Source organism: Micromonas pusilla (genome assembly GCF_000151265.4).
Source record: "Micromonas pusilla CCMP1545 genomic scaffold MICPUCscaffold_8, whole genome shotgun sequence".
Taxonomy (NCBI): Eukaryota; Viridiplantae; Chlorophyta; class Mamiellophyceae; order Mamiellales; family Mamiellaceae; genus Micromonas; species Micromonas pusilla.
Window position 1 is genome coordinate 744,558 of NW_003315889.1, and position 27,913 is coordinate 772,470.

The 27,913-nt window shown below is 68.1% G+C and overlaps 12 protein-coding genes across 12 annotated transcripts; 6 read left to right on the top strand and 6 right to left on the bottom strand.

Annotated features, from left to right (window-relative positions):
* Positions 1 to 81: 81 nt before the first annotated feature.
* On the bottom strand, positions 82 to 4,664 carry MICPUCDRAFT_60218 (histone acetyltransferase; the record flags this gene model as incomplete). Its single annotated transcript, XM_003060673.1, has 3 exons — positions 82 to 3,907; positions 4,262 to 4,373; positions 4,528 to 4,664. 3 exons carry the CDS (start codon positions 4,662 to 4,664, stop codon positions 338 to 340), a joined length of 3,819 nt encoding a protein of 1,272 aa, XP_003060719.1. The 3' UTR covers positions 82 to 337.
* Positions 4,665 to 5,311: 647 nt separating this feature from the next.
* MICPUCDRAFT_47930 (uncharacterized protein) lies at positions 5,312 to 6,992 on the top strand (the record flags this gene model as incomplete). Its single annotated transcript, XM_003060379.1, has 2 exons — positions 5,312 to 5,650; positions 5,857 to 6,992. The coding sequence occupies 2 exons, from the start codon at positions 5,312 to 5,314 to the stop codon at positions 6,823 to 6,825; spliced, it is 1,308 nt and encodes a 435-aa protein (XP_003060425.1). The 3' UTR covers positions 6,826 to 6,992.
* A 125-nt stretch (positions 6,993 to 7,117) lies between these two features.
* Positions 7,118 to 8,873, bottom strand: MICPUCDRAFT_69146 (uncharacterized protein; the record flags this gene model as incomplete). The annotated part of the gene is made up of 1 exon (XM_003060674.1): positions 7,118 to 8,873. A coding segment is annotated over one exon (1,756 nt), but the record flags the coding sequence as incomplete, so codon positions are not given.
* Positions 8,116 to 13,758, top strand: MICPUCDRAFT_60221 (uncharacterized protein; the record flags this gene model as incomplete). Its single annotated transcript, XM_003060380.1, has 3 exons — positions 8,116 to 11,986; positions 12,150 to 12,888; positions 12,958 to 13,758. The coding sequence occupies exons 1-3, from the start codon at positions 8,286 to 8,288 to the stop codon at positions 13,756 to 13,758; spliced, it is 5,241 nt and encodes a 1,746-aa protein (XP_003060426.1). The 5' UTR covers positions 8,116 to 8,285.
* A 448-nt stretch (positions 13,759 to 14,206) lies between these two features.
* On the bottom strand, positions 14,207 to 14,485 carry MICPUCDRAFT_11901 (uncharacterized protein; the record flags this gene model as incomplete). The annotated part of the gene is made up of 1 exon (XM_003060675.1): positions 14,207 to 14,485. A coding segment is annotated over one exon (279 nt), but the record flags the coding sequence as incomplete, so codon positions are not given.
* A 666-nt stretch (positions 14,486 to 15,151) lies between these two features.
* MICPUCDRAFT_45722 (uncharacterized protein) lies at positions 15,152 to 17,025 on the top strand. The gene is made up of 4 exons (XM_003060381.1): positions 15,152 to 15,385; positions 15,567 to 15,671; positions 15,879 to 16,467; positions 16,642 to 17,025. Exons 1-4 carry the CDS (start codon positions 15,320 to 15,322, stop codon positions 16,908 to 16,910), a joined length of 1,029 nt encoding a protein of 342 aa, XP_003060427.1. The 5' UTR covers positions 15,152 to 15,319; the 3' UTR covers positions 16,911 to 17,025.
* A 300-nt stretch (positions 17,026 to 17,325) lies between these two features.
* On the top strand, positions 17,326 to 19,956 carry MICPUCDRAFT_69153 (uncharacterized protein; the record flags this gene model as incomplete). The annotated part of the gene is made up of 1 exon (XM_003060382.1): positions 17,326 to 19,956. The coding sequence occupies one exon, from the start codon at positions 17,326 to 17,328 to the stop codon at positions 19,954 to 19,956; it is 2,631 nt and encodes an 876-aa protein (XP_003060428.1).
* A 764-nt stretch (positions 19,957 to 20,720) lies between these two features.
* On the top strand, positions 20,721 to 22,706 carry MICPUCDRAFT_34677 (monovalent Cation:Proton antiporter-2 family). Its single transcript, XM_003060383.1, has one exon. It carries the CDS (start codon positions 20,763 to 20,765, stop codon positions 22,632 to 22,634), a length of 1,872 nt encoding a protein of 623 aa, XP_003060429.1. The 5' UTR covers positions 20,721 to 20,762; the 3' UTR covers positions 22,635 to 22,706.
* Positions 22,707 to 22,902: 196 nt separating this feature from the next.
* MICPUCDRAFT_60226 (uncharacterized protein) lies at positions 22,903 to 23,964 on the bottom strand (the record flags this gene model as incomplete). Its single annotated transcript, XM_003060676.1, has 1 exon — positions 22,903 to 23,964. One exon carries the CDS (start codon positions 23,962 to 23,964, stop codon positions 22,903 to 22,905), a length of 1,062 nt encoding a protein of 353 aa, XP_003060722.1.
* A 216-nt stretch (positions 23,965 to 24,180) lies between these two features.
* Positions 24,181 to 24,969, bottom strand: MICPUCDRAFT_60227 (uncharacterized protein; the record flags this gene model as incomplete). Its single annotated transcript, XM_003060677.1, has 1 exon — positions 24,181 to 24,969. The coding sequence occupies one exon, from the start codon at positions 24,967 to 24,969 to the stop codon at positions 24,181 to 24,183; it is 789 nt and encodes a 262-aa protein (XP_003060723.1).
* Positions 24,970 to 25,170: 201 nt separating this feature from the next.
* Positions 25,171 to 27,174, bottom strand: MICPUCDRAFT_41009 (uncharacterized protein; the record flags this gene model as incomplete). Its single annotated transcript, XM_003060678.1, has 1 exon — positions 25,171 to 27,174. The coding sequence occupies one exon, from the start codon at positions 27,172 to 27,174 to the stop codon at positions 25,171 to 25,173; it is 2,004 nt and encodes a 667-aa protein (XP_003060724.1).
* Positions 27,165 to 27,723, top strand: MICPUCDRAFT_60229 (uncharacterized protein; the record flags this gene model as incomplete). Its single annotated transcript, XM_003060384.1, has 2 exons — positions 27,165 to 27,234; positions 27,377 to 27,723. The coding sequence occupies 2 exons, from the start codon at positions 27,165 to 27,167 to the stop codon at positions 27,721 to 27,723; spliced, it is 417 nt and encodes a 138-aa protein (XP_003060430.1).
* Between the last annotated feature and the right edge of the window lie 190 nt (positions 27,724 to 27,913).

The window sequence follows — 27,913 nt, forward strand, 5'->3', positions numbered from 1 at the left end:
CTGCGGGTGGTTGTTGGTTTCTCGACGCTGCTGGACACTGAGCTTCAAAATAAATGACCGGCGGGGAGACGTCGTCCTGTTCTACTAAAGGTGTCACCGTTGCAATCCGAGCAGAACGCTCGTTAGTTATCTATCGCCGACGTTTCCGTTCGCGCGTCGAAAATGAATTACCCCCACCCTCTCACCCTCTTCTCTCCAAGTCTTCGTCGTCGCGCTCGCGCGCCGCCGCCGCCGCCCGCCGCCCGCGCCCGCGCCCGCAACCTTCTCGACCTACTCGACCTTCGCGACCTTCGCGACCTCCTCCTCCCTCCTCCATCGTCGAGTCGATAATCGATCATCACGCCCCCGTCTGCTGCTCCTGCATGTACACACGGTACCGCGCGCGCCGCTTCGCGTCCTGCTGCTCCTGCGACCGCTGCCTGTACGCCTTGAGATCCTTGCACCGCGGCACCGGGCAGTTGGCGTCGTTGCACCCGTTGGCGTGCACCTGCAGCAGCGTCCACATCTTCCGACACAGCTGGCACCCCCCCGCAGCCTTCAGCTGGCAGTTCGCCGCGTGCTTGAAGAGATGCTTCACCTTGGTGCAGTTCGGCGACCCGCAGTTCGCGTCCTTACACCGCGTCGCGTGCACGAGCAGCTCCATCGTGCGTTGGATCTGCTCCGCGCGCACGCGTCTGTCCTCCTCCGTCATCCCCGGCCCGCGGTCGCTTCTCCCGCCGCTTCGCACGAGCGGGTGTTCGTGGCCCTTCATGCGCTTGCAGTCGTCACAGATGTCAAAGTCCGGGCACGTCTCGCATCGCCACCCCTTGCCGGGCTCGAGCTCGCGTTGACAGCTGTTGCACGTCGCCACGAACGCGGGCTCGGACGGGTTGTTGAGGTGATACAACACCATCATCGTCGTGTGCTTGGCGCGTCGAAGCGAGTCGAATTGGAAGTGGTTCCCTTGGCACAGCGAGAGGAACGCCTGTCGCGTGTCGAAAAACTCCGAGTTGATCACCTCGTCGCTCTCCTTGACGTCCGGCAGCGGGTCCACGCGTTCGCACACGAGATCCCGCCCCGTCGTGAGCTTCTTCTCGTGCGACTCCAACGCCTGCTCCACGTCGTAGCACTCCTGGCACAGCTCAAAGGCGGCGCCCGACGCCGACGGCGTGGAGTCGTACCACCGGTTGTCGTCCGCGATGCACTTCCTACACTGCGTGCACTGGTGCGCGAGGTGGACCATGATGAAGTCGTGACGCATCGTGTGGATCGTCGTCCCGAGCTTCTTCATGAGCTCGACGTCGAGCTCAGCCTCGGGGGTGCCGACGCCCAGGCGTTTGCCCTTGCCCGTCTTCCGCGCCGTCGCCGTCGTCTGCTTAGCGCTCTTGCCCTTGTTCTTCTTCGCGAGCTCGGCTTGTTCCTTCTGGATGCCCGGGATCCAGTCCTCCGCGACGCCGGGGAAGTAATCGCCGTCGAAATACGGCAGCTCCGTCGCGGACGCGATGTCGTGGTTCTGGTTCCCGAGGTGAAACTCGTCGTATAAATTCTGGAGCGACAGGACGATGCCCTCCTTTTGCGCCTGCCTCAACATCTTGAGGTACCACTCGCGGAGCTTGTCGCTCTTCGGCGTCTTCTGCTCCTTCGGGTGGCAGTACAAGATGTAGTCCTCGCCTTGGAACGGCGGGCACGCCCAGATGAAGCACGACGTGAACCCTCGCTGTTTGATGTACTGCAGGTACCCGATCAAAATCTGATGGTAGCAATACGTCCGCAGCGCGCAGCCTTCGCCCGTCGCGACTTGAATCCCGCTCGGGCGGAAGTACTTCACGCTGTCGAGGTAGGACAAGTACACGCGCCGGTTGTTCGGCGCGGGGCAGTCGCTGCCGTACTCCTGGACGTAAATGCCGAGCAAGCACACGTCCACGCCCTCGGTCTTTTGGAACAAGAGTAAAACCTTGCTCCGGTACGGAAATCGCTCCGGAAAGTTTTGGTCCTTGAAGGCGTCTTTGAAGTTCTTCTTCACCTCGAGCGTCTTCTCGACGCTGGAGACGACGCGGATGACGAGACCATCCGCGGCGGGGATCTCCTCGATGGGCTTCCCGAGCAACTTCGCGCGTTCGTTCCGCTCGTGCGTCATCACCTTCTTCAGTCTCTCCTCCAAGAAGAACGACAACCGAGTGTGCGGGAGCTCCGACGCCGGGAGCTGCGACGACGGCCGGTTCGTCGTCGGCGCGCGCTCCTTCTTATCCAACTGCGATAAGATGCAGCTCGGGCACGTGAACGGCGCCTCCCCGCCGGTGTTCTTCCTCCCGTTGAACAGCACGCAAATCTGGTGGTACCAGCAGTTGCAGTAGTCGCACTGCACCCACGGCTCTTCCAAGTCGTCGTCGTTCTTCTTCTTCGCGAGCTGATTCTTCGGGTACTTGACGCCCTCCACCTCGATCGAGCCTTGAATTTGGTTGTAACACGGGTTACACCACGCGTCTTTGCGCACTTCCCCGCCGGTGACGTGCGGTGGGATGTGGTAGAAAACCTGCCCGCGTTTGATCCGCCCGACGCACGCGTAGCAATACAATGGCGGCGGCTCAAACGTCAGCCGCTCGACGCCGCACGCTTGGCACGCCGACTCCGTCGCGCCGGCGATCGCCTTCTCGCTCTCCGCGTCGCGTCTTCTCGCGGACATCGGCTGCCCTTTCGCCGCGGTGACGTCCTTGTCCGCGAGACGCAGCGACGCGAGGTGCGTGCGCACCTCCTCCGGGGAGAAGCACTCCATGAGCGACGTCCCTTCCCCGCCCGGGCGCTTCGTGCCGACGGTGCCCTTGACTTGCGTCGGCGGCGGCATCATGACGCCGCCGTCCATCCTCGCGCGTTTCGCCGCGGGCCCGCCCTGCTGCTGCATCTGCTGCTGCTGCGCCTGCATCATCGCGTGCGACCGCTGCTTGATCATCGCGCTTCGCACGGGGCCGCAGACCGGGCACCGCGCGTCCTTGCAGTTTTGGTGGTGCTTCAGGAGCTCCCTCGACGCGATGCACCGCGGATACTCGCACCGCGGGTTCAAGCACTGCAACACGTGCTTCCACAGATCCTTCGCGACGTGGCACTGCTGCGTAAGTTGGCACTTCCCCTCCGGCGCTTGGCACTTGCTCGCGTGCCGCAAGAACAGCAGCCAGCGCTGCTGCTTCACGATGTACGCCTTTTTGATCTGGTCCTCCGTCATGGGCTGCCCTCCGTTCGCCGCCTGCGCTTGCTGCGGCGCCCCGCGTCCGCCGCCTCTGCCTCCCATGCCGCCTCTGCCGCCCATGCCGCCTCTGCCGCCGCCGGCCATCATCGCCTGCTGCTGCTGCTGCTGCTGCTGCGCGATCATCGCAGCCTGCTGCGCTTTCTGGTGCTTCGCGATCTGCGCTTCCTGCGCCTTGGTCGGCTTCTTCCCGGGCTTGACGTTGACCCCCGCCGCCGCCATCGCCGCCGCGCGCTGCTGCGCCTGCTGCTGCTGCTGCATCATCATCGCCTGCTGCTGCTGCTGCTGCTGCTGCATCATCATCTGCTGCTGCTGCGCCGCGGTCATCCCGCCCGGGCCTTTCATCGCGACGTTCCCGACGCTGACGCCCTGCGCGGCGGCGCCTCGAATCACCGGCGCGCCGTTGCTCATGATCATCCCGCCCATCCCTCCCCCCCCCATCATCCCGCCAGGGTCTTGCTTCATCTGCATCATCATGTTCGGATCGTTCGGGTTCGGTTGCATCCCTCCGGTTCCGGGTTGACCCCCTGGCTGGACCATCTGCATGGTCGGTTGACCGCCGACGCCGCCGACGCGTCCGACGCCGCCGCCGGGTTGCTGCGCGCCGCCGCCTTGACGCGGCCGCGCCACCATGATCCGCGCGACAGCTTGCAACCGCGCCTCGAGCGTCGCCTCGTTGCAGTACTCCTCCTGAGACGAACGATAGAAGTGGAGGGATCGCGTCGTGAGGGATGGGAAGAATGTCGGACGGTCGGACGACACGCGGCGGCGATAACCCAAGCCGAAAGGGTTATGGTTTTTTCGGCGCCCGGACGCGCGGCGTCCAAGATGATGCCGTGGGGTCGACGCCGAGGTTCAAACGCGGCCGCGATCGCGGCGTCGACGCCGCGACGCGTCGTACGACGATCATTTCCGCGGAACGATCGCGATCGGGGCGCGATCGAGGTCGGATTGACCGCGCCGCGGGCGCCGGTTGGATGGCATTTTTTCGAAAACGACGAGCGCGAGGGTCGCCGATCGATCGTTCGCGCCGCGCGGACGCACCTTGCTGCGCGCGCCTCGGTACACCGCCTCCTCCAGCCTCAACACGAAATCCGGGAGCTTCTGCTGCCACTCTCGCGTTTCGCTCGGTTTCCTTTGGCGGAAAAGTTTCAGGCTGCGTCCGATCGGGCGAGGGGTGCGACGGTCAGCCGAGCGCTCTCGATCGATTTCGCGCAAGAAGACGCGAGAAACACAAACAGAACGCGCGCGAGGAGAAAAAAAATAGGGTTCGCGTTCAGCCATCGCGGGCGACGTTCGCGCGGACGTACATGTGCTGAATCAACACCTTCCGCTGAGGAATGTCCGCGTCGCTCTGCCAGGTCTTCCACTGCGTCCCCGCGGAGCCTTGAGACGGCATCCCGCCCACGGGCTGCGGCCCGGAGGCGCCGTTTCCGGGGCCCTGCATCGCGCTTTAAAAACCAAACGCGCGCGCGCTCGCTTCGAATCTGAGAAGAAACGCGGTCGCCGCGATCTCCGGCGACGCCCCCCCCCGCGCGATCGACGCGCGCGCCTTTCCCTACACTCGAACCGAACGCGTCCTAACGCGTCTCGAGTGGGTAAAGGACACCACGCGGGCGCGAGTCGCGTGTCGATCCGCGCGAACCGCGCGCGTTTAACCCCACCCCGCGCTGCTTCGCGGAAAAATACGCGCGCGCGGACGCCTCGCGCGCGGTCAAGAAGTGTAGAAGTGCGCGTTCGCGCGGTCACGTGACCCTCTCGACGCGACGCGCGCGCGCGTCATCGCTTTCAGTTGATCGGCAAAGCTCTCATCGACCCGTTCGTTGATCGAGTGGAGCGATCCGCGTCACAGTCTATCAGTTCTTCCCATCACAACGGGTGAGTCACTCGCGCGCGCTCACCCGCTGGTCGTTACTCCCGTCGGCACGCGCGCCCACGCGCGCGAGAACGCACGGAAGCGACCCCGCGACCGCGCGACGCGCGCGCTGCCCGCGAACCGCACGCGCTCGACACCGAGCGAACGCGCGCGCGCGCGCGGGACGCGAGACGCGCGACGCGCGCGGGATAAGCGCGACAGCGATCGATCCATCACGGATGGCGACTCTCGCGTCGCTGGGCGCGACGAGCGTCGCGCCGCGCGCCGCGGCGCCGCGACGGGTCGCGAACGCGCGCGGCGTCGCGCGAGCGCCGCCGTCGCGCGGCGTCGCGCGATGCGCGAAAAGAGGGGAGAGCCGCGGCGATCGCGCGCTCGCGCGCGCGTGGGACGCGCGCGACGGACGCCGCGCGCGCGGGGGGGAACGCGGTGACGCGGCGGCGGCGCGCGCGCACGCCGCCGGCGCGCGCGCTTTCGAGGCGCGACGCCACCGCGGAAGCGGCGTCGCGCACGCCGCCGCGGGGGCGGTCGACGGCGGCGACGCGTCGGGGAGCACGCCGGTGCGTCATTCGCGCGGTCCCATCCCTCCCGTCGCGTCCGTCGTCGTCCTCGAACGCGGTGGTCCCGAACTTCTTCGCGAGAAGATCGATCTCTCGTCGCGACCACCGAATCAATCTCTCGCCCGCCGACTGACCGAACGACCGACGCTCCGCGCGCCCGTCCACCGCGTCCACCCATCCCCCCCATCAATCCGCGCGTCCACCAGGGCGTCACGATCGTTAAGCCCAAAGTGAGCGCGGGGAAGCTCCAGACTCGAATCGCGTCCGCGCTCGTCCTCGGCGCGGCGGGCGCCGGCGTCATCGTCGCCGGCGGCGTCTCCTTCGCGCTCTTCATGAGCCTCGCGTCGTTCCTCGCGTCGAAGGAGTACTTCACGCTCGCGTCGAACATGTCCGTGGAGCTGCCGTACCCGCCCGAGGAGTGGGTGAACACGATGTGCGTCGCGATGTGCACCGCGTTTCCGATCATCTTGTTTTCGTGCGGGGGCAAGCTGAACGTCATCGTGCAGACGATGATGGGCGCGTACGGCGTCACCGCGACGCTGCTCATGACGAAGCAAAAAGACCCGCACTTTTCGCAGTTCACGAGCGTGATGTTCGGGTTCTTCTACTGCGGGTTTCTTCCGAGCTTCTGGGTGAAGCTTAGAGCGCTCGCGTGGGGCGCGACCGCCAGCGCGGGCGCCGGGAGCACCGGCAGCGCGTTCATCTCGGCGTGGCCCGCCGCGTTCGGAGGCCCGGGGGTGTGGACCACGGGACTCATCGCGACGATCATCGCGGTTCTGTGCATCATCGCGTCCGACGTCGGCGCGTACGTCGTCGGAAAGACGTTCGGGAAGCATCAGTTGATTCCGTTGTCCCCGAATAAGACGATCGAGGGCGCGGTGGGCGGCCTCGTCAGCACCGTCGGCGCCGCGTTCGCGCTGCGGTGGCTCCTCGGGTGGCAAGCCGGGGTGGTGCAGACGACGATGCTCGGCTGCGTCATCTTCTGGTCCGCGGTCGCGGGCGATCTCATGGAGTCCGTGATGAAACGGAACGCGAACATGAAGGACAGCGGGAACATCATTCCCGGCCACGGCGGGTTCCTCGATCGCTTCGACTCGTATCTGTTCACGGGAATCGCGGTGTACTTTTTCATCGTCACCGTGATGCCCGCGTGGTTTCAGGGCGTCGTGCTGTGATCTGATCGAAACGCGATCAGATCACGTCGCTCGTGTTGTGTTGAGTTGATTGATGCGATACGATACGTCGCGCGCGCGGCGTGACATCGCGTGCGCGTCGTCGCTCACGTCACGCGCGCACCCTTCTCTATACTATGTTGTGTATCTAAAGTTTAGTTTATGCATCATCCGCGCCGTCGCGGCGGCGTTGGTTTCGCGGCGACGAGGTAGTGCGTCGTCCCAAAGTGATACGCGCGGTGCTCGATGATCTCCAACCCCGCGTCCTTCACGATCTGAGGGATGTCCCTGTTCCAGTAGCACCCCCACTTCGCCGCGTGCGCGGTCGCGTGCGCGTCCAGGATGTTCGAGAGCCATCCGTGCGCGTCGCTTCTGCCGTGCTCGAGGAGGAACAGCCGGCCGCCGCCGCCGCCGTCGCCGCCGCTTATACCGCCGCTTTTACACACCCTCGCCATCTCTCGCAGCGTCGCGACCGGGTCTTCGTAGCTGCACAGCCCAAACGTGTCGACGACGGTGTCGAACGATCCGGTCTTGAACTTCATCCGCGCGGCGTCGTCGACCTTGACGTCCAGCTTCGCGAAGCGCGCGCCGCCGCCGCCGCGTGGGCCGCGCGACGCTTCGCCCTTCGCCCTGCACACGTCCACCATGGGCTCGGAGCAGTCCGTCGCGGTGAGCTTCGTCCCCGCCGGGTAGTACGCGAAGTTTCTTCCCGTTCCCGCGGCGACTTCTAAGACCTGATGCGCGCGACGAAGGAGCGATGAGTGAGGCGTGAGCGACGCGGAGAGATGAGCGACTCGAGAAGAAAAACGAATCGATGGACGCGGACGCGCACCTCGCCCTTGGCCTGCCGCATCATCCACCATCGCATCGCTTTGATCCCGGTCAGGAGCTCGTGCCACTCGAGCTTCTCGTCGAACTCTTCCGCGAGCGCGTCGTACGCCGCGCGCCGCCTCGCCTCCTCCACCGCCGGGGACGCCGCCGACGACGACGACGACGACGACGACGTCTTCCGCCCGCCCGCGCGTCGTCCTCCTCCTCCTCCTCCGCGCCGGACGTCCGCGTCGTCGTCGCAGTGCGGGCACGGCCGCGGCGTCGCGCCGAGCATCGTGCCGTATCCCACCGCGGCGCCGCCGACGCACGCGGCGGCGCCGCCGAACGCGCCGAGGAGCGTCAGCACCGGCCGCATCCTCGAGACGCGCGGTGCGAACTGAGCGCGATGATGCAGTCGTCGAGGCGTCACCGTCTGATGAATAGTTTCGCGGGAGCTGCATGGACAGACGAGCGCGCGCGCGGCACGTTCGGGTCGCGACCGACGTCCACGCCGCGATTCCACCCGACGCGGAGACGCGCGCCGGGATGACGCGCGGCGTCGACGCGCGACTCCGCGGCGCGCGCGCGAGGCGCTGACGCGACGGACGCGTCCTAGCTAGGAGGAACCGACACCGAGATCTCGTCGACGAAACATGGCACCTCCCCCCGCCGATCGTCCGCCGCGACCGCGACGTCGCGCGCCGCCGGTCCCCGCCGTCGTCCGATGCGCGTACCCCGCCATCGCGTCCCTGAGGGAGTGCGTCTACTCCGTCTGCGTCCTCGCCGGGCTCCCGACGCCGGCGCTGACGCGCGACGGCGACCCGCCCGCGTATCTCGACGCGCTCCTTCGCCGGACGCTCGCGACGACGCGATCGCGCGCGCCGAAGCTGCCGCCGTGGACGACGTTCGAGTCGCGCTCGAGCGTCCGCGAGATCCTCGCGAGGACGCTCTCCGACATGTTCAAGGCGCAGAGCGTGCCGAGCAACGTGCTGTGCTACGGCGCGCGGCGGCGGACGCCCGCCTACGCGACGCGACCGGCGCCGGGGAGGGGTGCCAACTCTTTGGACGGCTTCCTCGACGTCGACGTCGCGCACGCGTCCGCGGCGAGAGAGGCGCTGACGTCCGGCGTCTCCGGGGAGGCGTGGGCGCTGCTGCTCTCGCGCGTCGGAGACGACGTGCTGGCGCATCTCCTCGCGCACGGCGTGATCTTCGCGCCGACCGGGGACGAGTCCGGGGCGCATCTCCAGCTGTGCGGGACGCCGCTGTCGCACACCGCGCGAGGGGTCTCGGCGGCGGCGTTTAAGCGAAGAGCCGCGCTGGCCGCCGCGGGGAGAGGGCGCGGTCGCGGCGGTCGCGGCGGTCGCGGCGGTCGCGGCGAGAGAGGCGATACCGGCGACGCCGCCGCGGTCGGAGGAGGGAGAGGCGGCGGCGGTCGCGGCGGACGAGGACGCGGACGAGGACGAGGACGACGCCGCGGACGAAAAGGCGCCGAGGACGAAGCCGACGAGGACGTTATCATCGGGACGGCGTCCGCGCCGACGGACGAGGACTCGCCGGTGTCGACGACGAAAGCCGACGCGGGGGAGAGCCCTTCCGTGACGGTCGCGAAGTCGATGTTCCGAGCCGCGAGCGGGTTCGTGAGGGGCGTCGTGACGTCGAATCCGTTCATGCGATCCGTCGCCGCGGCGGCGCCGCCGCCGCCCGAGGCGCCGCCGGAGGCGCCGCCGCCGGCGAGGACGCGCGTCGACGACGAGTGGTCCGAAGACGAGGACTTCGTCGTCGAGAGCGTTCCCAAAGAAGACGCGGAGAAGGCGTCGTCGCCGCAGGACGCCACGGTCGCGACCGCGGCGATGCGCGAGCCCCCGCGCCCGAGCAGCTGGCGGCGGAGGAAACTCGCGAGAGCAGCCGCCGCGGCGGAGGCGGCGGCGCGGGCGCCGCTCGAGCCGAGCGACGCGCGCGGCGGCGACGGCGGCGGCGAATCGACCCCGTCCGCCGCGAAGCGAGGCCGCGTCGCGACGCCCGCGAACGAATCAGTCGCGTGGGATAAGCTCGGCGACGCCGCGGCGGCGACGACGACGACGACGACGCGCGCGGCGGCGCCGCGCGCGCGCCGGCAGCCGCCGCCGCCGTCGCCGTCGCGGAACCGCGCGCGTCCGCTCGACCGCCCGTCCGACGTCGTCTTCGACGCGGCTTCGTACATGCGCAAGGTGTCGTACACGAAACTCCCCGGGCTCCCCCGACGACACGTTCTCGTCGCCGCGGGGAGGGGCGCGCGCGCGGCGCGGCGGGTGTACGCGGCGATATTCGGGAAGATCACGCCGGGCGCGGCGGCGCCGGCGGCGCCGGCGGCGCCGGCGGGAAAAAAATACAACAAGCCGAACGGCGCGCCGATCAGGCCGAAGGCGTCGACGAAGAAGAAGCCGCCGACCGCGCGCCGCGTGCCTTTAAAGTACCGCAAGGCACTCGTCCCTCTGCTGTCGCTGATGCTTCGACGCGAGGCGAAGTGCCCGTACGCGAAGCTGCTGAACCATCACTGCCCGATGCCGCCTCGCGTGACGACGCGGAGTCAACGCGACCGAATCTCGCGGAGCGGCGAGATGGACGCCGACGCCGACGCCGAAGCCGACGAGGACCCGACGCCGAAGTCGCTGCTCGCGTCGTTCACGCCCCCGCGCGCGGTCGCCGCGTTCTTGTGGTCGGTCATCTCGAGGATCGTCCCGAGGGAGATGCTCGGCGGGGAGAAGACGCGGCGGGCGATTCGCGCGTTTTTGTTGCGGCTCGTCGTCCTGCGACGGTTCGAGAAATGCACGTTACACGAGGCGATGCGAGGCGTGAAGACGAGCGACTTCAGGTGGCTGTGGGGCGAGCTCGCGGAGGCGACGAGCGATGACCGCCGTCGCGGCGGGCCCGTCGCCGCGGCGGTGAAGCGGCAGCGGATGCTCGAGCGGTGGATTCGATGGCTCGTCGCGGAGCTCGCGATGCCGCTGATTCGCGCGCACTTTTACTGCACGGAGACGGAAACGCACAGACTGCGGGTGTTTTACTACCGGAAAGGCGTCTGGGCGCGGCTCACGGCCGCGCACCTCGCGGCGATGACGGACGACCCGAACCGCGAGACTCGCGCGGTGCGATTCGGCGCCGACGTCGACGCGAACGACGCCGACGCCGCGGCCGACGCCGCGGACGCAGACGCCGACGAGACGGACGCCGAGCGCGCGCTCGCGCCGACGACGCCCACCGCCGGCGTCGCGTACCGCCGCCTTCCGCGCCGCCGCGCTCGACTCGTGTTACAGAGCCACCTTCTCGGGTTCGCGCGCCTGCGGCTGCTCCCGAAAGCGACCGGCCTGAGGCCGGTCGCGATGCTCGGCCGACCCGCGGTGGCGTCGTTTCGCGCGCCGCGCGGCGCGAAGAATCGCGAGGCGCTCGCGTTTCGACCCGTGAACACGTCTCTTCAGGCGGTCTTCGACGTCTTGAAGCACGAGGCTGGGTCTATACCGGGCGTCATGGGCGCGAACGTCAGCGACTACGGCGAGGTGTACAGACGATTAGGGCCGTTCATTCGGAAGTGGCGCGCGGCGCGGCGGAAGGAACGCGAACGCGCGGCGGCGGAAATACGCCGCAGCTCCGGGAGCGGCGGCATCTTCCGGGGGTTGTTCCGGTCGAGCCAGAGCCAAGACGCCGCGGAGGACGCCGCGGGCGCGGACGCGAAGGACGGCGACGTCGTGCGGGGCCCCGAGAGAACGACGCGGCCGCCGTTCATCGTCGCCGCGGACGTCAAAGGCGCGTTCGATTCCATCCCGCTCAAGGCGCTCGAGAACGTCGTCAAGACGCTGATAGGCTCGGACGAGTACTCCGTGACGCGCATGGCGCACGTGATGGGCGGTGCCGTGGGCGGGGTCCGCACGAAGACGCGGCGGATCGCGGCGCCGGCGGGGACGAGCGTTCTCGCGCGCGTCGGCGGCGGGGACGGCGTCGGCGGTGGTCGACGATTGAAAAAGAACGTCAAGCGCGGCGGCGGCGTCCTCATCGACCTCGCGTCCCCGCACCGGTTCCACCGAGCTCAAGTCTTGGAGCTCCTTCGCGAGCACTTGCGTCGGAACATCGTCCGCTCCGGCGGGGTCTACCTCCTCCAGACCGTCGGGATCCCGCAAGGCTCCGTGCTCTCTTCGCTCTTGTGCGGCGTGTTTTACGCGCATCTCGAGGCGACGCACGGGCTCGGTCGCGACGACGGCGGCGTCGGAAACGGACGCGGCGCGAACGTTCTTTGCCGGTGGACGGACGATCTGCTTCACATATCCCACGAGCGCGCGCCCGCGGAGGGTTTTTTATCCGCCGCGCTGGACGGCTTCGCGGAGTACGTTCTGTACACTGGTACCCATACGACCGCGTTGGCGTGGTGAACGCCGTTTCTTAAGGACTTTTGCCGTCGTCTCTCTCCGCCCAACCCTCGCTTTCAATCCCCGCCCTCGACGCCTTTCAACTCCAACTGACGCCTTTCAACTCCACCCCGACATTAGGTACGGCTGCGCGGTGAACACGGCGAAGACGTCTTTGAATTTCGATTTCACGCGCGCGGGCGCGGGCTCGCGCGCGCCCGTGGTCATCCCGCGGCGCGAGGTCGTCGTCGGCGCCGGACCGCACGCGCGCAGGTGCGTCGCGTGGTGCGGGCTGCTCATCGACAGCGAGACCCTCGAGATCAAGGTGGACTACACGCGGTATTCCGGCGATTGGGCGCGAGAGGCGGTCACCGTCCCCGGAAAGCTCGGCTCCGGGAAAGCGAAGCCGTTCGAACACCTCGGCCGTCGCGTCGTCGCGTACCTCCGACCGAAGTGCGTCGTCATCCTGTACGACCACTCGATCAACTCGCCCTCGACCGCGCGCTTGAACGTGTACCAGTCGTTCCTGTTGGCGGCGGTGAAGCTGCACTGTTACGTCGCCGCGGCGTCCGACGCGGGCCATCGAGGCGGGCCGTCCCCCGCGATCGTCCACGCCGCGATCGTCTCGGGGATCAAGTACATGGAGGGTGCGGTGCGGCATCACATGGCGGTCGCGCGCGCGACGCATCACGGCGCGAAAGGGAGGATCCAAAAGAGCCACGTGAAGTACCTCGGGCTGACCGCGTTTGTGAAAATTCTGACGCGGAAGCAGACGAGACACGCGCGCGCGCTGCGGATGCTGCGTCGGGACCTGAGCGCGCCCGCGATGCGCGCGGCGGCGAGGCGGCTCGCGCCGGTCGTGGACGACCGGCTGTCTTCCGTGTTCGACGAGATACGGTTTTAGGGCGCGAGAGAGAGGAGGGAACGTCAAAGAGTTTAGAATACTGAGAGACGACGACGCGACGCCGCGCGAGCTGAACGTTCGTTCCGAGCCTCGACAGACCTCGTTCGTTCTTTTTCCTCGGAGTCTCTGTCGAGGGCGCGCGCGCGTCCGCCGTTCGTCCCGCGCGTCCTCCCCGCACTCCCCCGCGCGCGCGCTCTCGTCTCGTCCCCCGACCTCCCCTCCCCCTATGCCGTCGTTCTCGCGGGTCGGCGCCCTCGCCGCCGTCGCCGCGTGCGCGCTCGCCGCTGTCGGCGCGCACGCCGCCGACGAGCCCCCTTGCCCCACGATATCTCTGGAAGGCATCGAGCAGCTCGCGGCGCCGTGCGCGGACGCGTCGAACGCGTGCAGCATGAAGACCGGCTGCATCGGCGCGATCCAAGGCGCGTCGTCGTCGTCGTCGCCGCCGCCGCGGTCGTCGTCGCCGCCGCCGCCGCCGTCGTCGTCGTCCTCGCGTCGCCGGCCAAACTAAAACGCGAACAACTCCTTCCTTCCCTCTCCACAGAGTACATCGAGCCGAGGCTGGACCTCTCCGTGTTCAAGTCGCAGCCGTCCGAGGAGTACGTGACCGGTTGCATCGCGCCCTTCGCGCTGTCCCCGGAAGTCACGGAGACGATCCCCACGGACACGCTCGGGACGCTCATCACGTGCGACTTCACCGAGGTCACGGACGCGTTCAGATCCAAGTGGGAGCGCGACGTCGCCAAAACCGCGGAGAAGGGCGAAGACGCGACAAAGGTTTCCGAAGCCGCGGACGACGCGGAGGACGTGACGGACGACGCCGCGGCGCCGTCGCCGGCGCCGATGTGAGCGGCGGCGCGGACGTGGCGCACTGTATCCGCACTGCATCCGGACGAGAGGAAGGGTTCAGGAGCGGCGAGCGTGGTTTCGAAGGCGCGAACGTCGGTCGGGCGCGATCCGAGTCGCGCCCGCCCGCCGCGGGCGGTTTTCTTTTCTTCGCGCGTCGAGTCGTCTTCATCATGTCTTCAGTCGCATCACATGAGAACACCACCCCCTCCCTCGCGTCTCGCGTCTCGCGTCGCGGTGCTATGTACACTTAATACGGGCGGTATCTGTCGCGGTCGCGATCGCGGTCGTCGTAACGATCTCTCCCGCGGTCCCGGCTCCGGCTGCGGCTCCGGTACCTGTCCCGGCTCCGGTCCCGGCCGCGGTCGCGCGAGTCCCTGCGGTACCCGTCGCGGCTCCGATCTCTCCCGCCGCCGCGGTACCCGCCGTGGCCGCCGCGACGATCGTTGCGCCCGCCGCGGCCCTGCTGGAAGAAGCTCGGATCTTTCCTCTTCTGCTTCGCCACCTGGACGCTCACCTCCACGCCGCACAGCCGCGTCTTGTCCAGCTTGTCCTCCGCCAACTCCGCTTCTCTCGGATCCGGGAACTCCACGAACGCGAACCCCTTCGGGCGCTTCGTGTGGTAGTCTTTCGGGATGTACACGTCCCTCACCTCGCCGTACTCCTCGAACGCGGTCCTGATCTCTTCCACGGTGGCGTCGTACGGGAGGTTGCGCACGAGCAGGGACACGCCGTCGCGGTCGTCGTTGCGATCATTTCGGCCTCCGCCTCCGCGTCCGCCGCCTCCACCGCCGCGATCGCCGCCGCCGCGCGGGGACCGATCGCGCGCGGGGGAGCGGCGGTCCTTCGATCGCGAGCGCGAGCGGCGCTCGGGGGTGTCGCCGTCGCGCATCGGCGACGGCGAGCGCGAGCGCTTCGGCGACGGCGACCGAGAACGGTCGTCGCCGTCGCCGCGCGCGGGAGACGACGCGGGCGACGCGCGCTTCTTGTAATCGTCGTCGCGCCCCGATCGCGGCGACGCGCCGGGGGAGCCTCCTCCGTCGGACATCGCGATCGCGTCGGTCTGGGCGGCGTGCGGTTTCGTCGCGTGCGCGTCGGCTCGGATCGCGTGCGCGGGCGTGGACGGCGTCGTCGCGAGTGGCGCGCGCGCGCGGCGGCAGACGATTGATTGACCGGCGAGACTGATCATCGGCGTTTCCCGCCGTCGCGCGTTCGCGTACTACGTGTACGACGCGCGCTGTTCTAGCTGTATGGGCTCCTGTCTTAAACGGCTGTGATTGGCTGGAAAGACGTGCGGGCGGAAAAGACGTGGCCGGAAGACGTGGTCCCCTGCCGCGCTTCCCTCACCGCGCGCATATCGACGCGCGCGCGATCCACACACCCACGCGTCAAGATGGCCACCACCGCCCTCGCCTCGAGCGCCGTGTTCTGCTCCGCCGCGCGCCCGAACGGCCGCGCCGCGCCGAAGCGCGCCGCGTCGAAGCCGTCCAAGCTCTGGACCCCGAAGGCTGCGGCCGTGGACTCGCCGACGCTCATCGTGAAGGATGGCGACGCGGAGAGCGTCATGAGCGGGCTCACCGCGAAGAGAAGAGAGGTCATCCTCGACATGGAGGAGTTCGCGGAGACCGAGGTGCGCCCTCGTCGAGTTTTCGACGCGCGACGCGCATTCGCGCGGCGTCGCGGGATCTCGCCCCGCGCGAACGCGAACGCGCAGCCTATCGACAAGATCTTTTCCGCGCCAACTTTTTTTTTCCCTGCTCACCTCACCGCTCGCTTCCCCTCAAAACCCCCCGCCCCCCCCGCGCGCGCAGCTCCTCAAGCTCCTGAAGCCGACGGACAAGAACTGGCAGCCGCAGGACCACCTCCCGAACCCGGAGTCCCCCGACTTCCTGGACGAGATCGCCGAAGTGCAGAAGGCACGTTCTACCATCTCACACTGGTCCCCATACGACCGCGTCGGCGCGGCGCGCGCCGTTCCTTGAGGACTTTCTCTCCCGGCGTGTCTCTCCGCCCAGGGTCCCTCGGTTTCAATCCCCGCCATCCATCGACGCCTTTCAACTCCACCCCTGACGCCTTTCAACTCCACCCCGACGTCGCTTCGAATGATGGAACGACCCCTACAGCGCGCGAGCACCCTCCCGGACGACCACCTCGTCGTCCTCGTCGGCGACATGATCACCGAGGAGGCGCTTCCGACGTACATGAACATGCTCAACACGCTGGAAGGGACGAAGGATAAGACGGGCGCGGACGCGACCGCGTGGGGGAAGTGGACGCGGATGTGGACCGCGGAGGAGAACCGCCACGGAGACCTCATGAACAAGTACCTCTACCTCACTGGCAAGGTGAACATGAAGCCGATCGAGACGACGATTCAGAACCTCATCGGCGCCGGGATGAACCCGAAGACGGAGAACAACCCGTACTTGGGGTTCGTGTACACGTCGTTCCAGGAGCGGGCGACGAAGATCTCGCACGGGAACACCGCGCGATTCGCGCTCGAGCACGGGGACGAACAGCTCGCGAAAATCTGCGGCTTGATCGCCGCCGACGAGGGCCGGCACGAGATCGCGTACCAGAGGATCATCGACGAGGTCATGAAGCGCGATCCGGACGGCGCGGTGATGGCGTTCGCGGACATGATGAAGAAGCAGATCGTCATGCCCGCGCACCTCATGGACGACGGCGAGCACAAAGCGAGGACCGGACGGGGTGCGTTCTATACACTGGTCCCCATACGACCGCGTTGGCGTGGTGAACGCCGATCCTTAAGGACTTTGCCGGGCGCATCTCTCCGCCCACACCTCGCTTTCAATCCCCGCCATCGACGCCTTTCAACGCCAACTGACGCCTTTCAACTCCACCCCGACATCGCTTTGTAATCAGATCTGTTCTCCGACTTTGCCTCCGTCGCGGACAGCACGGGGACGTACACCGCGAACGACTACGCGTCGATCATGGAGCACCTCATCAAGCGGTGGGACATCGAGAACGTCGCGGGTCTGTCCGGGGAAGGGGCCGCGGCGCAGGAGTATCTCATGAAGCAGCCGGCGAGGATTCGACGGCTCGCAGAGTTCGCCGCGGCGAAGGCGAAGAAGAAGGAGCCCGTGAACGAGTCGTTCTCTTGGATCTTCGGTCGCAAGGTGACGGTGTGAGCGCGAGAGCGCGAGCGGGCGGGCGCCGCGGTCGAAGACGCGCGCGGCGCGGGTGTAGATAACCAACCACACGGCTTAGTCATTCTTTTTGTAAGCTGAACGCGATGATGATGAGAACCAAACGCAAACTCTCCACTGATGACTTCGATACCATTTCGAGACCACTTTATTTTTTCAAACGTCGCGCCCTCTTCGACTCGTCGCGCCGTCCCCCGCCGTCAGAGGCGCGGCGCACGCGCGCGGCATGAGTCGGATGGACGTCTACGACGCATCGGGCGGCGCTCCCGACATCGGCGACGCCGGCGTCTCCTCCCTCGACGGCGAGACCAGCACCGCGGCGCTCGTGCGAAATCTCGTCCGATGCACGCTCGCGTCGCACGGCGCGAGCGACGCCCCGGACGCGTCCGTGGAGCGCATGTTCCGGTACGCCGTGAGGCTCGTCGGGTCGTCGCTCAGCGCGGACGTCGAGCCGGACGAGGACGCGGCCGCGGACGCGATCGCGCGGCGGCTGCGGCGGCGCGAGGGCGGCTCCCCGAACGACGTCGCCGTCTTCGCGGATCTGCATCGACGGATGAAACAAGTCCCGGGGCTTCAGAAGCGCTGGGCCGTCCTCCACGCGCTGTTGAGAGCGTCCGAGGAGGCGGACAAGGAGAAGGATCGTCGCGAGGGGGGTGCATGGGACGGCGACGACGGCGGCGGCGGAGCGCGGACGAACGCGCTGTCCTTCGCGGCGAGCGCGGGAGGTCTCCCCGCGCTGCGCCCGGACGGTTCAAATCGTGCGCGCGAACGTCAGACGACGACGACGACGACGACGACGACGCGCGACCCCGGGGACGCGCGCGCGCTCGCGAACGGCGACGGCTCCACGCTGGGCGTGGACCACCCGAGCTCGCGAGCGGCGGCGATGAAGCTCCTCGCGAGAGAGGCGACGCTGTCCGCGGAGGTGGGCGAGCCGGAGCTCGTGCGAGACGTCCTGTTCGCGTGCCAAGGCATCGACGGCAAATTTCTAAAGTTCGACCCCGCGGAGGGCGCGTACGTCGTGCGCGCGGACGCGCCGGTGTCCCCGGGCGCGGCCGTCCTCGCGCGGAAGCTCACGGAGCTCGGATGGCTGTTCCGTAAGATCCGCGCGTGCCTCGGCGGCGACGACGCTGACGTCGTCGCGACGACGACGCCGGCGAGCGCGGATTCAGACGTCGCGCCGCCCGCGACGCCGAGCCTCGGGACGCTCGGCGCGCTCGGCGGCGACCGCGGCGAGCTCGACGGCGGCAGCGTCCGCCGCGCGTTCAAAGCGCGCGTGCAGGGCGAGCTGTCCGATTACTACAGGCTCATCGCGGTGTTGGAGGCGCAGGCGCAGGTGCCGATGGCGGCCGCGTTGGAGAGCGCGCGCGACGACTCGAGTGGGGAGACGTATCTGACGCTGCGACGGCTCTCCGTGTGGCTCGCGGAGCCGACGAGGCGGCTTCGGCTGCTCGCGGTGCTCGTGGACGCGTCGCGTTTCAACAAGGGCGGCGCGCTGCTCGGCGTGCTGCACGCGCACGCGAAGCACGGCGACCCTGCGCTGTGCGCGACGGTCGCGCGGCTGTTATCCGCGGCGGCGGCGCCGATGTACGCCGCGATTCAGAATTGGGTCGTCCTCGGCGAGCTGGACGACCCGCGGTCGGAGTTCTTCGTGACCTCGGACCCCGCGGTCGCGGAGGAGGACCTGTGGCGGCATCGGTACGGCGTCGACGACGCGATGCTGCCGCCGTTCATCACGCGCGAGCAGGCTGCGGACGTTCTGCGCGTCGGGAAGAGCATCAACTTTCTCCGACGGTGCTGCGACGACGACGGGTGGACGGCGGAGAGAGCGCCCGTCGCCGCCGCGGCGGCGAACGCGGGCGGGCTCGGGTACGGCAACCCGAAAGCCCTGGACGCGCTCATCGCGGAGGCGAAGCGCAGGATCGATCGCTGCCTGCGAAGAGTCCTCTTCGAGCGGTACAAGCTCTTCGAGCACTGCTTCGCGGTGAAGCGGTACCTGCTCCTCGGTCAGGGCGATTTCCACGCGTGTCTCATGGATCTCGCGGGCGAGGACCTCGCGGAGCCGGCGTCGAACGTCAGCGCGTACAAGCTCTCTGGCACGCTCGAGTCCGCGATCAGGGCGTCGAACGCGCAGTACGACGAGAGCGACGTCCTCGACCGTTTACGCGTGAAGATGATGCCCGCCGCCGGCGCCGACGAAGTCGGCTGGGACGTCTTCTCGCTCGAGTACCAAACCTCGGCGCCGTTGACGACGGTGTTCACCCCGGACGCGATGGGCAAGTACCTCCGCGTGTTCACTTTCCTGTGGCGATTAAAGCGCGTCGAGCACGCGCTGTGCGCGACGTGGCAGACGATGAAGCCGAACGTCACGGCGGCGCTCGCGCGCGACGGCGTCGCCGGCGCCGCGGGCGTCGCGCTCGCGGAGGAGCTCCGACGGTGTCACACGTTGCGCGGCGAGATGCATCACTTCATCGCGAACTTGCAGTACTACGTCATGTTCGAAGTCTTAGAAGGGTCGTGGGAGGTGTTCACGCGCGAGATGCGCGACGCGCGCGACCTAGACTCGCTCATCGCCGCGCACGAGCGGTACTTGGACGCGGTATTGCAGAAGGCGTTGCTGGGCCCAAAGTCGCAGCTTCTCGCGCACGCGTTGAGCACGCTGTTCGAGGTCGTGCTCCGATTCCGCGGGTTCGCGGACCGTCTGTACGACGTCGCGCGAGACGCCGCGATGCGGCGGCAGCTCGCGCGGCTGCGCGTGGAGCAGCGCGCGGAGCAGGCGACGTGGGGGTCGCTCCCGGGGGAGGACGCCGCGGGGGGCGACGGCTTGCTCTCGGAGGCGTTCGTGTCGGAGATGCGCGAGCAGCTCGACGCCGTCGGCGCGGACTACGCGAAGATGCTGGACGGGTTTTTGAACTTGCTTCCGCTGCAGACGCACGTGGACTTGAAGTTTCTGCTGTTCCGGCTGGACTTCTCGGAGTATTACTGCAAGCAGAAGATCGGGCCTTCGCCCGGGTCGTTGCCGTTCTGAGGAACGTCGTGACGAGAAAATTTTATGTAGAAGGGATTTAGGCGTTGAAATACTGAAACCACGGACCGATGAACCGCTGCTTTCAGATCGCCTTCTTCAAACCGCGTGCCTACCTTTTCAAACCGCGTGCCGACCGTGCCCGCGCGAGATTCGACGCGGGATGACAACTCAGCGCGAGACGCGGGAAACGTCGCCACGCACGTGTTAAGTTGCCTTTTGCGTGCCTTTCCGCGTCGTCACCGCCGAGGGTCACACCCCGCGCGCCGCCGAGGGACAGAGGCGTCAGCGGACCTTCGCGAGCGCCCGGGCAGGGGCGGGAGACTTGGGACATCGCGCGCGCGCGTCTCGTCTCGTCGCGGCCCGCGCATTGGCGCGCGCGCTCTGGTCCATCTGTATATTTCAAGATCGCCCACGTAGGATAAGCGTGCCCGGAAGATAGTTTCGCGCGTCGCGAAGAGGCGGGCGAGGGCGAGCGTCGGCGGCGAGGTCGTCGCGCGCGCGAGATGAGCGTCGTCGCGCGCGCGCAGCACGCGCCCGCGTGCGTCGCGACTTCCGCGCGCCGCGCGTCTCGCGCCACGCCGCGGACGACGCGCGTCTCGTCGCCCCGCGCGTCGTCCGCGGCGACGTCGAGATCCAAAATCCGCGCGACGACGTGGACGACGACGACGACGACGACGACGACGACGCGCGCGGGACGACGCGCTGACGGCGTCCGCGCGCGCGCGTCGCTCGTCGATGCTTTGACCCCCCCCCACAACATCGACGCCGCGGCCGCGGCGCTCGCGGAGCTCCCGGCGGCGGCGAGGATGCTCGTGACCGGAGAGATCGTCCGTCCGCCGGACGCCGTCGCCGCCGTCGCGGACGCCGCGGCGACGATGACGACGTCGTCGTCGGCCGCCGCCGACGCCGCCCTTGGCGCCGGCGGCGAGGCCACCGCGTTCGTGACCGCGCTCGCCCCCAAGGTGGACCGCGCGACCGAGGGCTTCAGCATCTTCCGCGGCGTCGTCTCGAGAGCGCAAGAGGTTATGGGTCTCACGAGCGGCGGCGTCGCCGGCGACGCGTTGCCGACGGGGGGCTTCGTGGAGACGCTCTTGGAGCCCGGCGAGGTGATCCGAGACGTCATCAGAACGACGCAGAACGAAGCGTCGCAGGGCGCGACGATCAGCGCGTCGGAGTGGGACAAGGTGGTGAACAGCGTTGACGTCGACCTCGCGCTTCTGCTCGCGTCGGTGGTCACGGTGGTGCCGTTGTGCAAGTATCTCAACGTCTCGCCCGTGCTCGGGTTCTTGGGCGTCGGGCTCCTGCTGAACCAGGAGGGTTTATTCAGCGAGAACGAGGAGGTGGACCAGTTCTGCGAGCTCGGGATTCAGTTCTTGCTGTTCGAGATGGGGTTGGAGCTGAGCGTGTCGCGATTGAAGGCGCTCGGGAAGTACGCGTTCGGGCTCGGGTTGAACCAGGTGTTGTTCGTCAACTTGCTCTTCGCCGCGGCGTTGCTCCCGGCGGGGGACGCCATCGGGACGAAAGTCTTGGGGTTCGTGCAGAACACGGACGTGGACATCCTGCAGATTAACTCTTCGCTTCAGGCGGTCGTCATCGGGTTCGCGCTGTCGCTGTCTTCCAGCGCGTTGGGGTTGCAGCTCCTGAGCGATAAGAAGATGATGCCGACGCGCGTGGGCACCGCGTCGCTCGGCGTGTTGCTGTTCCAAGACCTCGCGGTGGTCCCGTTCATCATTCTGCTCCCTCTGCTTCAGTCCCTGCAAGTCAGCGCCGCGGCCGGCGGCGGCGCGATGGAGATGGACTACGGCATCATGGCCGCGGAGACGGCGACGAGTTTCTTGGACCTCGGGGTGTTATCCTACGCGGGATACTTCGCCGCGTGTTGGCTGTACAAGACCATCGTGCAGTTGGAATGCGGCACGGACGTCTTCGTCGCGTGCTCGCTGCTCGTGCTGTTCGGGTTCTCGAACGCCACGAGCGCGATCGGGTTCAGCGACTCCCTCGGCGCGTTCCTCGCCGGTTTATGCCTCGCCGGGACGCCGTACGCGCACGACATCATGAAGGAGCTCCGCGCGTTTAAGGGTTTGTTTTTGTCGCTCTTCTTCGTCACCATCGGCACGACCATCGACCTCCCGCTCGCGATCGACATGTTCCCCATCGTCGCCACGATGACGCTGACGCTCATGGTCGTCAAGACCGGGGTCGTCACCGCGCTCGGGCCGTTCACCGGGCTGACGTGGCGCGAGGCTTTGGTCGCGGGCGCGTTCATGTCGCAAGGCGGCGAGTTCGCCTTTGTGATTTTCGGGCAAGCCACGAGCGGGTCCGCGGGGTCGCTGTTTCCGGCCAACTTGGACGAGCTCCTGGTCGTCGTCGTCATCGCGTCCATGGCGCTGACGCCCGTCATCGTTGACGTCGCGCTGAAGATCGCGGGGCCGGAGCTAAACACGGAGGGTTGCGAGGTTGGGGTTTCGGAGACGTTCGACGAGGCGTGCGCCGTCGTGTACGAGGTGGAGGCGACGCGGACGGGGAAGGTTGGGAACTTGGCGGCGGGAAGTTTGAGCGCGGGGGCGATGGAGGGCGTGGACACGAGCGACATCTTGACGAGGGACGCGAAGCCTTCGTCCGCGTCGGTCGACATCGGCGCGAGCATGGACTCCGCGGACTCGTTTGACGCGCGATGAGGGGGTGGGTTGTACACGTAGCCCATTATAGGTGTTGTATTGAATGACAAGAACCATTTTTTTTGTTTTTTCCTCGGGGTGCCAAAACATACAGTACTTGCATGTGTGCCACGGATGGACGCGTCCACGGATGAATAACTTACTCGTACTCGTACAGGTTTTAACTTAGTCTACACGTACTTCCGAACTTCCGTCTGGTACCAAAAAATCACACGAAATCTCTCGGTCGGGTGCGCCTCGCCTCGCCCCCGCGTTTTAATCGCCCTCGTCACCGACGGTCCATCCCGTCCTTCGGCATCGAGGGCGAGTGTCCGGACCCTCGCCCGCGATTCCGCCGCTTCGGCTCCGCGTCGACGCTGAACCTCACGGACCGCGCGACGGGCTTGATATCCCCCGCTTTGATCCTCTCGTTCCCCCCCGCGCCGACGAGCGTCGGCGCCGGCTTCTTCAGCTCCACCGCGTTATTGTCGACCCCCATCGGCTTCCTCCGCGGCCGCTTCGACACGCGCTTCCCCTTCGGCCGCCGCCGCCGCTCGTACCTCGGCTCGTCGCACACGGCGACGAAGAAGTCGAGGCACGCGTCGTGCGCCCACGAGCTCCTCGGCGTGATCGTCTTTCCCTCGTAGAAGCAGCAGTGCGTTCCCACGGGCGTGCGCACGAGCGCCCTCGGCGCGGTGACGTCGAACGCGTGGAGGTTATCGTCCACGTTCGACGGCGCGCATATCGGGTCGTCGTCGCTGTTGATGACGAGCAACGGCGCGGCGATGCCTTCGACGGGTCCCATCGGGTTCGTCGCCGAGTGATACGCCTCCAAACTCGGATACCCCTCGATCCCGAACAGCCTTCGCTGGAGCTCCGCCATGTCCGGCGCGGCCATGCACTCGACGTACGACGGCGTGAGCCCCGACGCGGACATCAGCAGCCGCTCGTTCGCGCGCAGGAACATGTTCTTCACGCTGAGCAGCAGGTGCTTATCCAGGAGCGGCTCGAACCGCGAAAACGCGCCGCCCTCGGTCGTGTCGTACCCCGGGCACACGCACGCCACCGCGGCGAAGCGATTCTTCTTCCCGCTCTCGCCGCTGTATCGCACCGCGAGCCCGGTCCCCGCGCTCTCGCCGTATCCGAACAGCGGCGCGTTCGGGAATTCCGCCTGGATCCCGTCGAGGTGGACGCGCAGGTCGTCCACGCAGCCGAGGAGATTGAACCGCGGCGTCCGCAGCGGCCGCCCGAGGTGTCCGCGTCGAAGCATGACGACGATCCGGAACCCTCGGCGCGTCGCCGCGCGCGCGAGCATGACGAAGTCGTCCGCGACGCCCGTGAGCGTGTGCATCACGCACACGATCGGCGCGTCGTCGCGCAGGCGGTTCGGCTGAGGGTCGTTCCATACGAGCAGATGTCAGGGTGGAGTTCATAGGCGTCAGTCGGAGTTGAAAGGCGCCGAGGGCGGGGATTGAAAGCGAGGGGTGATGGGCGGAGAGAAACGACGCGCAAAGTCCTTAAGGATCGGCGTTCACCACGCGAACGCGGTCGTATGGGGACCAGTGTGCTAAGAACTCACCTGTCGGAGTCCTTTCGCGTCGTCCGCGTCGCAGCCTTGGTACCAGTCCAGGGCGATCTCGCCGCCGTCCGGGGTGTCCAGGAGCGTCCGCCGCCACGTCACGTTCGGGACGAACTTCTGCTTCAGCAGGTACGCCGCGAGCTGCGTGACGCTCCACTGCAACAGAAGCGGCGGCCGCAGCGGTCTGTGAATCGTCGGCGACGCCGCGACGAGAGCCGCCATTCGCGTCGAGCGCGACAGCGTCACCCTCGGCTTGAACCCGGCGTATCTGACCGCGGTGAGCGCGATCAGCACCGCGCACGTGCCGAAGATGGCGAGCGACAGCGCCCGGTCCGCGAGGACGGCCGCGATGGAGGACCACATGAACGCGAGGAGCGCGCGCGCGACGAGCACGGGCGCGAGCGCGAAAGGCAGCGCCCGCGTCGCGACGCCGCGTCGCGACGAGCGCGCGGACGACGACGACGGCGCCGACGGGTTCGTCGGGAGCGACGACGCGAGGCCGCCGGGGACGACGTCGGTCGTCGACGGCGTCGGATTCCACGCGCCCCACGACGGCGGCGACGCGATCGCGACGACGTCGCGACGCGCCGCCGCGCCGCGATCGACGCGGCGTCGAGGCGCTTTATCACCCTCCCGACGCGCTCGAAGATTTCGAACGTCTCCGAGGCATCGCCGCGACGCGCGGAGCGCGGGGACGTCGCGACGCGCGCGCGTCGAGACGCCCGCGCGTCCGACCCATACCGCTCCGGGGAGCCGCGCGACCGACGCGTGCGACATCGCGCTAGCGTCGACCGTGCGCGCGGCGCGGAGTGACGGGACGCGCGAGGCTGGGTTTTGGTCGGCGGATGCGGTGCACTTTTTTGTTCTGTTCTTTTTCGTCGAAGAACCAAACGCGAGGAGTCGTGTTCTGCTCTTTCGTCGTCTCGTCTCAACGCAACGCGCGCCAGTCGTCGTCGTCGTCTCGTCGTCCCCTTCGCATCACGCGGGCGCGCTCGTGGTCACCCCGCACGGTCTCGCCGCCATCCCCCCACCCCCCGTCGTCGCGCCCGCGCCCGCGCCCGCGCCCGCGAGCCACCGCACGTCGCGCCGCAGCGCGCGCGTCGCTTTCTCCGCCGCCGCCGCCGACGCCGCGACGCCGCCGCCGACGTCGCGAATCGCGGCTCGCAGCTCGTCGCGCGCCTCGACGATCGCGCCGCGCATCTCCTCCAGCGCCCACCGCGCGCTCTCGCGCGACGATGAGACGACGACGTCGGGGTCGTCCGTCTGCGTCGCCGCGTCCGCCAGCCGTCGCCGCGGTCCCGGCGCCTCGCCGCCGCGGTCGTCGTCGTCGTCGTCGTCGTCGTCGTCGTCGCGCAGAGGCTCGGACGCCTCCGCGAGCGGCGCCTGCTCCTCCATATCTCCCATCTCCGCGGGAGCCGGGCTCAGGCGCGTCGCGTTCGCGTCCTTTGTCGCGCCCCCGCGCGCGCGCGCGACGGCGGGGGTGTTGGGGAGGACGCTCCCGGGCGTCGGCGTCGGCGTCGGCGTCGGCGTCGGCGTCAGCGTCGGCGTCTTCTCCTCGCGTCTCGCCGCCGCCGCCGCCGCCGCCGCGCGCAACTCGTTCGTCCTCGCCTCCGCGGCGACGCGGATCGCGTCCGCGGCGGCCGCGGCCGTGGACGTCTCCGCGAATGCTTCCTCCGCGACGTCGTGGCACACGTCCGCGATGAGCGCGTCCACGCGCGCGGCCACGGACCCGAGTAACGCGGGCGGCGTGTCAACGACGCCGCCGCCGCCGCCGCCGCCGCGAAATCGCGATCGCGCCTCGGCCTCGGCCACGATCACCTCCCTCGTGACGAGCGTCCACGGCGCGCGCGAGTCCTCTTCCGCGCCGGCCACGACGACCGTGCTCGAGCGCGAGCGAGCAGGACTCGACACCGGGGCGCCGCCGCCTGCGTGAATACCCGCAGCCGCGACCGCCGCCGGCGGCGGCGGCGGCGGCGGCTCCCCCCCCGCCAAACGTTTCAAAGGCGGCGGACCCGCCGCCCCCGCCGCCCTCTCCGTCTCTCTCGGGTGCGGGTACTCCTCCAGGTCGAGGTACTCCACCGTCCCGTCCTCTTCCATCGCTCTCAGATCCAACGGCTCGGGGATGAACGGCACGTCCCCGCCGTTCGCCTCGACGACGTCGAACGCGCGTTGCGCCGCCTCCGCGGACGCGAACGACCCGACGCACACAAAGTACAGGCGTCGATCGACCCGCGAAGGCGCTCGCGCTCGCGGGGGTCGCGACGACGCCTCTCTGACGCGCTCCGTGGTCACGCCGTCGATCCATCGCGCGCGGACCTCGCCGTCGCCGCGCATGGACCGTCGCAGGACGCGGACGAGTCGGCCGAGTCGAGGGTCCGCGCGCACGTCGTCGTCGTCGTCGTCGTCGTCGTCGTCGTCGTCGTCGTCGTCGGTCGGCGTCGTCTTCTTCTGGAGCTTCCCCGGCGCGCTCTTGCGTCGTCGCGCGCCGCCGACGCGCGCGACGGTCGCCGCCGCCGCGCGCGGGCGCGGCGCGGGCGGCGCGGACGACGCGGTGACGACGTTCTCGCTCTTCGGCGGGCGCGCGCGCTTGCGCTTCGCCGGCGCGGTCGTCGGCGTCGGCGTCGGCGTCGGCGTCGTCGCCGCCGCCGGCGCGGCGGCGGCGGCGGCGGCGCGTCGCCGTCGGCAGGTCTCGAGTTCGATCGCGCTATGCGGCGACGGGAGGATGCGACTCATGACGTCGAGAGCGCGGCGCGGGGAGTGCCGCCGCGCGGACGCCCCGAGGAGCCACGACGCGCCGCCACGGCTCCCTCGCTCGTCTCGACCGAGGAAAAATCCGTCCGTCGAGACTGATGAGACGCGTCGACCGTCGACGAAACGGTCGATGAAAAAACGCTCGAGCTTCCGGACGCCGCGTCCACTTCCACGCCGCGCGCGCACGTCGTCGCCACGCCCTCGCTCCGCCGCTCGCGACCATGGATCCATGCGCGCCCTCGATCACGTTCTTCGATAAGGACTCCGGCAAAGGCCGGGTGACCTACCTCGGTGCGTCGCGCGCGCGGCGTCGTCGACCGAGCGTCTCTCCCCGCCGTCCGCCCGTCCGCCTCCCTCCCCCGCGTCGTTCTTCTCATCATCGCGTCCCGTCGTCGTCGACGTCGTCGTCGTCGCAGGGTCGCTCTGTCCGGAGTACATGTTCTACCCCACGAAAGGGCTCTGGTTCACGAACCAAGGGCAAGAGGTGCGCGCCGCTCGTCGTCGTCGTCGTCGTCTTCGTTCGCGCCGCTCGCGCGTCGATCGGACGGATCTCGTCGTCGCTCGCTGCCAAAAAAACTGAGGGAACCGACCGAACCAAAAAAAAACAATCCGCGCCGCGCGCAGTTCATTCAGATGATGATGAAGAAGTACGAAGAGGAGCCGTACCCGACGCGCGAGGCGATGGAGGCGATCGCGAAGGAGGTCGGCGCCCCGGACTGGACGAAGATCGACTCGTTCTACAAGAACATGCACGTGAAGCACCAAGAGGAGTACCAGTAGATCGATCTTTTTTTTCGCTTCTGCCAGGCAGAGTGCTTGTGAACGCCAACCCACCGGGTTCTGTTCGTCGTCCAGTGGCGTCGCGTCGCGTGGCACTGCGGATAAACTTAGGATCTCCCCACGCCCTCGGCGCCCCGCGCTGCCGCGCCACGCTCGCTCCACTCTCCTCCGCGCGTCGCGTCGCGATCGA

Coding starts and splice junctions, on each gene's coding strand:
- MICPUCDRAFT_45722 (XM_003060381.1), top strand. CDS start 15,320: ATGAGCGGGCTCACCGCGAAGAGAAGAGAGGTCATCCTCGACATGGAG. Junction 15,386..15,566: donor AGGAGTTCGCGGAGACCGAG/GTGCGCCCTCGT, acceptor CCGCGCGCGCAG/CTCCTCAAGCTCCTGAAGCC. Junction 16,468..16,641: donor CAAAGCGAGGACCGGACGGG/GTGCGTTCTATA, acceptor CTTTGTAATCAG/ATCTGTTCTCCGACTTTGCC.
- MICPUCDRAFT_34677 (XM_003060383.1), top strand. CDS start 20,763: ATGCTCGTGACCGGAGAGATCGTCCGTCCGCCGGACGCCGTCGCCGCC.